Source organism: Urocitellus parryii, chromosome 6 (assembly GCF_045843805.1).
Source record: "Urocitellus parryii isolate mUroPar1 chromosome 6, mUroPar1.hap1, whole genome shotgun sequence".
NCBI lineage: Eukaryota > Metazoa > Chordata > Mammalia > Rodentia > Sciuridae > Urocitellus > Urocitellus parryii.
The window spans coordinates 12598944-12609877 of NC_135536.1; the positions used below are offsets into that span (position 1 = coordinate 12598944).

At 41.1% G+C, this 10934-nt stretch overlaps 2 protein-coding genes across 5 annotated transcripts; one reads left to right on the plus strand and one right to left on the minus strand.

The window, feature by feature from the left end:
- Positions 1-5039: 5039 nt before the first annotated feature.
- Lyset (lysosomal enzyme trafficking factor) lies at positions 5040-7789 on the minus strand. 4 transcript variants are annotated; one of them, XM_026394259.2, is made up of 2 exons: positions 6890-7239; positions 5040-6473 (listed from the first exon to the last, which is right to left on the minus strand). In XM_026394259.2, exons 1-2 carry the CDS (start codon positions 6985-6987, stop codon positions 6062-6064), a joined length of 510 nt encoding a protein of 169 aa, XP_026250044.1. In that variant the 5' UTR covers positions 6988-7239; the 3' UTR covers positions 5040-6061. The 4 variants fall into 4 exon arrangements, with proteins under 4 accessions (XP_026250044.1, XP_026250046.1, XP_026250045.1 ...); XM_026394261.1 differs by lacking the exon at positions 6890-7239 and adding an exon at positions 7259-7789 and having other exon boundaries at positions 5644-6473; XM_026394260.2 differs by lacking the exon at positions 6890-7239 and adding an exon at positions 7339-7386 and having other exon boundaries at positions 5644-6473.
- Moap1 (modulator of apoptosis 1) lies at positions 7706-9834 on the plus strand. Its single transcript, XM_026394258.2, has 2 exons — positions 7706-7794; positions 7960-9834. The coding sequence occupies exon 2, from the start codon at positions 8080-8082 to the stop codon at positions 9130-9132; it is 1053 nt and encodes a 350-aa protein (XP_026250043.2). The 5' UTR covers positions 7706-7794; positions 7960-8079; the 3' UTR covers positions 9133-9834.
- The last annotated feature ends 1100 nt before the right edge of the window (positions 9835-10934 follow it).

Here is a 10934-nt window from a genome sequence, read left to right on the forward strand (position 1 = left end):
CAGAAATAGGCAAAGGAAATGGACACAGGAAAAGAAATCCACATAGATTTTTAAGTGAAAAAATGTCATTTCAAAGAAATGAAAATTAAAACTACAATATAATACCATTTTTTACTTCTAAGACTGAAAGCTAAATTCTTCTGATGCAATGTTGAGCTAGAAAGGGTGTGGGGACATACCTGTAATCCCAGTGACAAGGAGACTGAGGCAGGCAGATCTCAAATTCAAGACCAACCTCAGCAATTTAGGGAGGCCCTAAGGACTTAGCGAGACCCTGTCTCAAAAACCACAAAAAAAAAAAAAAAGAAAGAAAGAAAGAAAAGAACTAGGAATGAGAAAGTGGGGAGAGTGTAGATTGGTATAAGCTCTTTGATGAAAGTCAAGTTGACATTGTTCATAGGCAGAAGACTAGTTAAATAAAAGTAAAGAAATGATAGTACAACCATACTGTGCAGTCATTAAAAAGATCAAGATATGAGTAGAACTATATGCCATTAAGGATCAATCTCTGTTAAATGAAAACTAGTAAGAAACAGAAATCTGTAGAATGCTAAACTACTGGAAAATGTAAGATTGACATGCTTATAATATCTGAAAAGATATAATCCAGGCTGGGGTTATGGCTAAATATTTTAAACAAAAGATATAATCCAACTGCCACTGGGAAGAGAATGTAGGAGTTAAGGAAGAGAGGTATAGTTTTCCTTTTATGCCTTTCTGTTCTCTGCTAATATATATATATATATATATTTTTTTCCCTATATGTAGAAAAAAATTGTGAGATTTTTTTTTTTTTTCAATACTGGGGTTTGATTTCCAAAGTCCTTACCCCAAGCTCTTTTATTTTGGGACAGAGTCTTGCTAAGTTTCCCAGGCTGGCCTCCAACTTGTAATACTCCTGATTCAGTCTTCCAAGTCCCTGGGATTACACAGGAAAACACCTGTGACACCACACCTGGATAATAACTTTTAACTTAAAAACTCATGCTTTGAACTTAATAAGCACAGATCAGCCACATTAACAGTTTAATACTCTGTCATGTAAATTCAGGGCAAAGAATACAATTTCACATAAAAAGCAACCCCTTCACACCCAAATAAAACACATTTTCCATCCAAATATTTGTCAAAGAGGAAGTATAAGTCAACCTAGAGAAGGTTAGGGAAAGATAGGTTAAATAAAATGACCAAAGGAGTAAGTATAAAAAAGAGAACTGGGATACACCAACGTTTAGAAGGAACCAGCCAAGAAGTCAGAAGCAGGTATAAGGAATTCAAAAGTGGCTAGAACTGAACCATTTAATACTTGCCACGTATGACTATTTAAATAAATATAAAGTTTAAAATTCAGTTCCTCAGCATATTAGCTTCCTTCATCTAGCTAGCAGCTACTGATTTGAATAGCACAAAGAATATCCATTATCACTAAAGCTCTACTGGTTCAGAAACCAACTGAAGAAGGTATCTCAAGGACACAGTATCCAAGAACTGCTGATAGATGATTTGAGAACCAAGACTTGACGGTGGAGTTAGTGACTGGTGACCTCTTGAGAACAGTTTGGTAACGGGAGGCAGAAGTCTGATAGAAGCATATTTTAGAAAACCACAGAGAATTTGAAATTAGAAAATACAACTCTAAAGATTTGTAATTAAAATAGATGGGGTGAACTTCCTTCAGAACATTTGCTGCATCAGGGCGCGGTGGCGCCCACATTAATCATAGCAGTTAAGGAGACTGAGACAGGAGAATCACGAATTTAAAGCCAGCCTCAGTACCAGCGAGATGCTAAACAACTCAGTGAGACCCTGTCTCCAAATAAAATACAAAAGAGGGCAGGGGATGTGGCTCAGTGGTTGAGTGCCCCTGAGTTCAATCCCTAGTACCAAAAAAAAAAAAAAAATTTTTTTTTTTGCTACAATTATTCCAAAGACAAGCAAATCTCTTCTGACTGACCATTGTGTCTTTAGTAAATGCTACGTAGAAACACTGAACCAATGGTTCTCAACCCAAATGGAATCATTTGAAAAGTTTTAAGAATAGGATTGGCTGGGGTCCACCCCCAAAATCAGATATAATTGGTTGGTAAGGGACCCTGGCATTGTTATATGAGGAGTTGTGCTTTGATTTGACTTCCCCAGATACTTCTAAGGTACAGCTTTATTTATTTATTTTTTTGTCAATGGACCTTTATTTTATTTATTTATTCCTTTATTTATATGTGGTGCTGAGAATTGAACCCAATGCCTTGCATGTTAGGCATGTGCTCTACCACTGAGCTACAACCCCAGCCCCTATACAGCCTTATTTTAATACCTATTCACTACCTTAAAGTAAAACAAATACTAATGCATGATGATTTCCAATCATGGTCCAAAATTGTATGGGAATTTTATAAGTTGGAGAATTGATTAGGTGATAGCACATATTTGATGCAAAAAAATGAGTCATGAGATACTGTGGTATTTTTTTTTTTTTTTTTTTGGTGGTATTGCTGAGGATTGAACCCAGGTCTTTGTCTTTGTTCGTGTGGGGCAAGCACCCTACCAACTGAGCTGTATCCCCAGCCCCCAGATATTGTAGTAAATTTAGAGATAAGTTAAGTCCATCAAGAAGGAAATCATTTGATCATTTAAAAAAAATTTTTTTACTTGTATATGGACAGAATGCCTTTATTTTATCTTTATGCAGTGCTAAAGATAGAGCCCAGTCTCACACATGCTAGGCAGATACTCTGCCACTGAGCTACAGCCCTAGCCCCTCATTTAATCTTAATTAAAAAGATTAACACTATCCATGATGAACACACAAACTGGTTTGGTTATTTTATGGGTGCAGTCACTCTCATGTGAGCACTTGACCTCATGACTCCACTTCCCTAAAGAAAAGTTTAATTGTGAAGGCTTTGAAATAGAATCAAATTCTAAACTTAGGGAACCTTTTTTTTTTTTTTTTTTTAAGAAAAATTTCAGTTGTAGATGGACACTATACCTTTATTTTATTTATTTTTATGTGGTGCTGAGGATCGAACCCAGGGCTTCACATGTGCTAGGCAAGTGCTGTACCACTGAGCTACAACCCCATCCCTAAAGTCATTTTAAAGTCAGAATATTTAAATGTTGACTAAAGCACCATGAATTACATATTTCTGCAATTATCTATTTCTTATACTAGTACTTTTGAAAAATATATATCTGACATGTTTCAGGATCATTTCATCTCAGATGTAGTTGCAAATGAAATGACATGAAATCCTTGTGGAATATAGCTCTATTTTTCTCATATCTGGAAGCAAATAAATCCCTGCAGCAATTAATATTATTTACCATCCAACTCACTACATAATCCTGTATTCAGGATTTCATATTGCCTTTCATATTGTGAAGTGAATAGAAATAAAGGATAATCTAGGGGCTGGGGTTGTGGTTCCAAAGTCTCCTATCTATTAATTTCAACCTCTTCCTCAATCCTCCTTTTCACCCTACCAAAGATGTTTTGAAATTCTTAAATAATAAAGCAGACTAACCCTGTAATCTAGAATTTTGTAATTATATTTGGAAAAACTACACCAATCTTACTATTAATTCATATTCCTGTGATCAAGGCAATATGTTGATACAGATGGGCTGAACATTTACTTACTAAAGCTTAAAATTCCAAAATTAGATAAAATCTACTTCAATAAAAAGGAATTGCCTTTTCACAAGTGGCAGTACATAAAGCATTTATAAGACAAAAAGCAATTGAAATAATTTTCTAAAGTCATCTCCAAATTAACACTGCATCCAGATTAATAAGGCAGGAAATTTCCCAATGATTTTCCTCAAATTTTCCTTTTTTGAGAAGTAGTTAAGTGGAATGATTAAAAACCTGGAGATCTGAATGTAAACATCCTGGATTCAAATCCTGACTCTTTCCACTTAACTTGCTGTGTGACCATGGACAGATTATTGATTCCTATGTGCATCAAATTTCCTCCTCTGTAAATGGTATTACTACCAATGCAATACCTGCCTCATAAGATTATAAGTGAAGAAACAGAAAACAGTGGCTGCAGCATGCATACTGAGTACTCAATATATGCAAATGTTCAAGCCCAGTACTGCAAAAAGAAAAGATGCTAGATTTTTATTATCTAATAGGTATTTCCAACTGCCGATTGTTTGGATTGAGTGTATTATGTCAAGAAACATCAGTAACTGGACCTTTGGAGGTGGTAAGAGAGATTCTGGTGCTTCTGAGTTACAAAGGTACCTGATTTATCTTTTAGATAAAAGTTTGCTGTGGAATGCTCAACCTTCCTTGTGGCTCAAATGTGACATAAAGGTCAAATTGCTAAGAAACTTTATTTTCAGTAGCTTATATAAACTGAGAAAACTTTTCTCACTAATATTGCCATTTCCATTCTTTGGCATGACTGGGCAAACAGTAACAGTACTAAAAACATTTATCATCTGTGAAAAGCACTATAGCTTAGCGGTTAAACACAAAGTTATCAGAATGCCAGATTTTGGCAAGTTAGTTAACTCCTGCCTCAGTTTGCCATCAGTAAAACGTGGAAAATAACTGCCATCTCAAAGGAGTTGTAATATAGGAGTTAATTCATGGAAAGCTCTTCAAACAGATCTTCAGAGTAAGCACCCAAAAAAAAGGTTATGATTATTACCAAAATAGTGTAAAATATGTCCTAGTGTTAACGTAACTACATATCCTGACCTTACCCAGGGGGAAAAAAAAAACAACTTTTATTTCTTTAGTTGTTTGTATTGGTACCTGACACAAGGTAATATAAATGCAAAGGAGAGGAGGTACAAGAATCACATCCTCATGCAATTGCTGTGGGAGAAAAAATCAGGATGACAGGTTGGTAGACTTTAGAAGGGCATCACATCTGAAGGACTAGATTAAATTACCTTCACCTATTCACATCTTCTGTGTAAGTTATTTCTAGACTTTAAAACATTTAGTCTCTTCCCAAGTAGATATTATTATTATTACTATTTTGATACTGGAGATTGAATCCAGAAGTGCTTTACTACTGAGCCACATCCCCAGCCTTTTTTTTTTTTTTTTTTAAATTTTGAGATGAGGATCTCACTAAATTGCTTAGGGCCTCCCTAAGTTGCCGAGGCTGGCCTGGAACTTGTGATCGTCTTGTCTGACTCTTCCGGTTACTGGGATTATAGATACACACCACTATGCTCAGCCCAAATTTTTTTAAAACCAGGAGCATTAATAATGATTTAGCCAGCGGGGCTGGGGTTGTAGCTGCAGTAGAGTGTGCTTACCTCCCATGTATGAGGCACTGGGCTTGATCCTCAGCACCACATAAAAATAAAGAAACAAAGATATCGTGTCCATCTACAACTAAAACAAAATTTTTAAATGATTTAGCCAGCCATTATCCAGAACAAATTCTGCTTATCAAGACAGGCATCATAGCTGGGGGATATAAGCCAGTAGCAGCATATGTACTTGCAAGTACCAGACCCTGGGTTCAATCCCTAACACCAAAATTAATAATAAACCATAGTTATTTCAATAGTTTTATACCACTTCCTCAAACTGAAAGCAAGCAAGCATAAGCTTATCTACAGAAGGATGAATTAGTGTGTGTTTTAAGAATCTTAAAGCAAGCCATGTAATTGTATAAAATTTAAATTTTATGATCATATTTGGACCTTTTTACACTTAACACAATGGAAATGTTCATATTCACTTTTTTCCCCAAAGGAAAATTTTCTCAATTGTCACTATGTTGCACAGTATAAGAGAAATGAGTTCAGGTACTAAATGAGTTCAAGTTTCTAAAGAATACAAATAACAAGACACAATTTTACTTGCAAAACCTGAAGTCATCAACATGATTCTGTAGTACTATATCTCAGGCTTTACCTAAAAAAATCATTGTTATTCAGATAAAGATCGTCCCTTAGTCACATTTTTAAAAAGCCTCTGTCGCACCACAACTTCCTGAGATCTGTGAAGAAATCGCATTCTTGTGATCAGACTCCATAATGTACTGGCAGTTTCATAATCATAAAGAAAAACCAATGACTGATTTTATGTGTCAATCAGTTGTAGTCTGCTGATCTGATTAGAAGCCTTGACAAATGCTTGGTGGCGATTGCAAATAACTGCCAAGCATATGGGGATGATACAGTAGCCCACAGTTTTGGGATCAGCTCTTGTACAAGAATAAAGGAACAAAAACATCTGTAAGTAAGGTATCAGAAAAATAATTGTCCACAACCAAAAAGGCAGGGAGAGTAAGCGAACTTTCAAGGAGTGTGTCCATGTGGTTCCTTCACCAGGCTCCTCTGGGTGCTGTTGAATGTGCTCCAAAGCCAGCCTGTTGTAAGTCTCATTGATTTCAAAAACATAGTAAAATGCTGCTGCACTTGCTAACAGATACAGCCCCACTCCGATCCACCCCATCCGCTGACGGAAGTTCATCATTCTCCATGCTCTGTGCCTTCGAAGTAAAAAATGAAAAAACAGTTAGGGTCTAGTAATGCTTCTATGGCAACTATTTCAAAAGTATTTGCTTTATTTCCAAGAGCTCTAAAATACCCCACTAATATTCAAAATAAATTTTATAAGAAATGTACATAACCTACAGGTGGCTGTTCTATGTAGTAACGAGCAGGTAAAAAACATGCTTTTTATGTGAATTCCACATAATAAATAAATAATTACATCTGCTTAAATAGGTCCTGTACACCTTCACTTCAGAAACTCTAAGTAAGCCAATTTCCTACGGGACATTTCACTTTTACAGTTGAAATGCTTTCTAGCTTAACAGTATTGCTTCAAATCTGAAAATTGGGTTCTACAGATTATGCCAACATCGGAGCCCCCAAGTTACGACAGTAACTCTTAAACACTTACAGTGGTCCCGAAAATCTTCCTGTTCCCACGGCAAGCGTTAAAGAGTCACTCAGTTCTGAATAATCGGGTGGTTTTGGCATTTCAGAACAAGCCACCATAAAAGAAATTCCCTGGGTCACCCGGTTCGGGGAGAAAGGTGAGCGCCGCCAGCCTGGAGCACAAGCTAACAGTGATTAAGTACAGCGTGACTACGGGTAGTCACGCGGCGGCCCGGCCCCTGCCGCCTCGGGCAGAGCAGGGCTGGTCACCCGGCCGGCCGGGAGGCTCCCGGGCCACTGGGGCCTCCCTGGCGTCGGCCCCGCCCCCTGCAGCTCTCGCCCGCCCGCCGCTCCCGGGCTGCACAGGCAGCGCCAGGCGTGCCTCGCCAACCTGCAGCGCCGCGAGTCCGGCGCCCAGCAGCGGCCGCCGTCCGAGACAGCCTGCAAAGCTGAGCAGGTCCCGGCTCTCACCTTCCTGTCCCGGGTGGCCCTCCCGCCCGCCGTCCCGGATGCCGCCGCAGTTGGGGCTTCCGGCTTGGGCCGGAAGCGCGCGTGCCCGCCTCCCCAGGCCCGTCTTCGTGATGTCAGTGCGCCTCCGCGCGCCGCACGACCTGCCAGAGTGCACCCTAGACAGCCGCAGCTGGTCCAAGGCTGACACCGCGGCGCAGGAGGGCGAGGGTCTGGTCTGGCACCTCGCGTGCTCCGCGTCTCCTCCGCGGTGCCTAGGTCACAACTGAGCGCCTCGTCGCGCCTCGCCACTCCTCGCTGCGGAGAGCAGGGCAGGGCGGTTCGGCATCCACTGCCGGTGGCCGGCGCGCCTCCCGAGCGTCGGTCAGAACCGAGCACGCCCGGACTCCTGCTCCCGGTCGGGAGCGGGCCTAGCGTCTCGGCCCCCCGCAGACGGCGCAGGCATCGCAGTAGATAACGGTGAGGGCAGGTGGGATGGCGAGCAGCTTCACTGGCCCAGAGGGGCGGGAGAGGCGGGAGAAGGGAGGGGCTGCTTGCAGCAGAGCACGGCAGCGGGCTCGCGGGGACCTGCACTTGGGCCCCAGACGCAGACACCCCTAACTGATCTGGCTCCTATCCCCGCAGGCTGCTGGACCTCGTCACGTTGACCAGACCTGCGTGGGGAACTGCGCAGGATTACTGAGAATTGCGGTGGGCACACGCGCTTCGGAAGAATTAGAACTTAAATCTGTGATTTCGGGCACGATGGCCCTGAGGCTTTTAGAAGACTGGTGCAGGGGGATGGATATGAACCCTCGGAAAGCGCTATTGATTACCGGCATCCCCCAGACCTGTGGTGTGGCCGAAATCGAGGAGGCTCTACGGGCTGGTCTGGCTCCTTTGGGGGAGTACAGACTGCTTGGGAGGATGTTCAGAAGGGATGAGAACAGGAACGTAGCCTTAATAGGCCTTACTGAGGAGACAAGTCATGATATGGTTCCTAAGGAGATACCGGGGAGAGGGGGTGTGTGGAGAGTGATCTTTAAGCCGCCAGAACCGGATAATGAATTTTTAAGGAAATTAAATGAGTTTTTAGAAGAAGAGGGCATGACAGTGGGTGAGTTGACCAGAGTTCTTGGGTGTGGACATAACCCTTTTGACCAGGGCATGATCCCTGAAATGCAGGCAGCTATGTTGACACAGTCATTAGATGAGGCTCTTCAGCCTGCCCTCCAATACCTAAATTATAAAAAATTGAGACTGTTCTCAGGCAGGGATCCTCCAGAACCAGGGGAAGAAGAATTTGGATCATGGCTGTTTCATACTACTCAGATGATGAAGACATGGCAGGTATCTGATACAGAAAAGAGAAGGCGATTGATAGAGAGCCTTCGTGGCCCAGCATTTGATATTATTCGTATCCTCAAGATAAATAATCCTTTAATTAAAGCCCATGAATGCCTTCAGGCTCTTGAGACAGTATTTGGGGTTACTGATAATCCTAGGGAGTTGCAGGTCAAATATCTAAACACTTACCAGAAGGATAAAGAAAAGTTGTCTGCTTATGTACTAAGGCTAGAGCCTTTATTACAGAAACTGGTACAGAGAGGAGCAATAGAGAAGGGCGATGTGAATCAGGCCCGACTAGAGCAAATCATCGCTGGGGCGATTCACAGAACAGTTCGAAGACAGCTTGATCTGCCAGAGCATGGTCCAGCTCCAGGCTTACTGCAGTTACTGGCACTGATAAAGGATAAGGAGGCAGCTGAGGAGGAGGCAGCCTTTCTCCAGAGGGGGTTAGAAGGGCATTTCACCTGAATCCCAGGAGAGCAGAGGAATGTCTGGCAATAAGCAGAGCATGGAGGTAGATGAGTCCAGGTACTCCAGTGATAGACACTAACCAATCCCCACCTTGGCTGTCAAGTAACTCATTCTGTTCTCAGTGTAAACCATTTGTCATTTCCATGCCTATTTAATATCCCTTAAATGTGTCACCCCTGTGATTTTTATTGTCATGTAAATTTGTACAAAAGGTCTATCTTGTGTACAGTGCTGAGAGGTGGCATATGCAAACCAGATCTCACTGAGAATTCTGCTTGTTTGGTAGCAGGTACAAGTGTAGCATGTCGCATGTGTGCCCTCAGTGGTTTTTAGCTGTGTATATTGCCCTGCATGATAAAAGAGGAGCATTGGTTGAGCTCCTTTTAACAAAGAGCTATGGTTAAGATATTAAGTTATTTTCTGTGTAAATCACAAATCATTGATTCTGTGCAATCAAAAGGCAGAGCTGAATGCTGAGGTTGATAAGTCTGCAACAGCCATCTTTAATGCCAGATTTCTGATATGTGTCATCAAAGCATCAATTGTTCTGAATATTGTTTTCATGATTGTTATAAAAGTATAGGTGTGAAAATATAAAGGAATGCTAATAAAATGTCTTTAATCTTTTTTCTTTACATTAAGGTTCTAAAAGAGATTTCATGTGAACCAACTGTTCATAAAGTATGAATTTGAAAACCACAGACTTAGTTATGCAAACTTAATTCTTTGAACTCTTTCCTGTTGGTGCCCAGGGGGTAGGACATCTTTTTCTAAGTGAGATTCCCAGAGTAATCTTCTAAAGCCATAAAACAATGGAATGAAACAAGACTACACATATAGGACAAGTATAGATCCAGAGACTTCAGTGTATTGAATTTGGAGGGAGAAAGGAAATAAAGAAACACAGCATACCTTTTCCTGGCAGACTGGACTAAAAGCTTTTCCATGTATTTTCTCATGTAATACTCCTGCAGTATGGACCTGGGGCTAGAGCTAAGTGGTAGAGTGCTGGCCTGGTATATATGAGGCCCTACCTTTGATCCCAAGGACCACACATCACATGTACAAATCCTGCAACATAGGGAAACTCAGTTTTGGACTGTGGAAATGAACACAGGGAGGAAGAAAAGTTTGCCTGAGATGAAACAACTAGTCTGTGACTGGGCCAGACTTCTGTTCTGTCTTACTACAGGACCCAAATTCTTTCCACTGCCAAGAAAGAAGCAATCCTAAGGGTGTCTACCACAGCCACACAAAGGAAATAGGTCAGGTGTTGTTGGCCAAACTTGACACCTGTACCTCTTATATGCATTGGAGAGGAGTACATTACTCAATCACAATCCAAGTTCCCATAAGTTCCTTTCTGTAGAATGCTGAATTCTAGGTGGTATTTGAACTCTGGATAATTTGAAGGTATAGTTCTGCTTTTGTTTATATTTGTATAGTGGTTTGAGTGTACCACGCTCTGTCACACATTTGCCACGTCAGTAGTGGTAATGATATTAGCTGTGTTTACACAGGGTTAGTAAATGCTTCACCACCATACATGTGTCACTGAGCTAAGGACACAAGATTATAATATTAATTTTAGATTATAACCCTTACCCTAGAGGTTCTTTTGGGGTCAATTATAATAGCTGATGCTGAGCACCTGTATTGGCCAAACAGCACCACTGAACACATTTGGTCCTACACCAAGCCAAGTCCTCTCTGCCACCTCCATTTTATAGAGGAACCTAAGGCACAGAGAATTGAGTAATTTGCCCAGGGCTTCACAACTAAGCAGTGGCAGGGCCAGA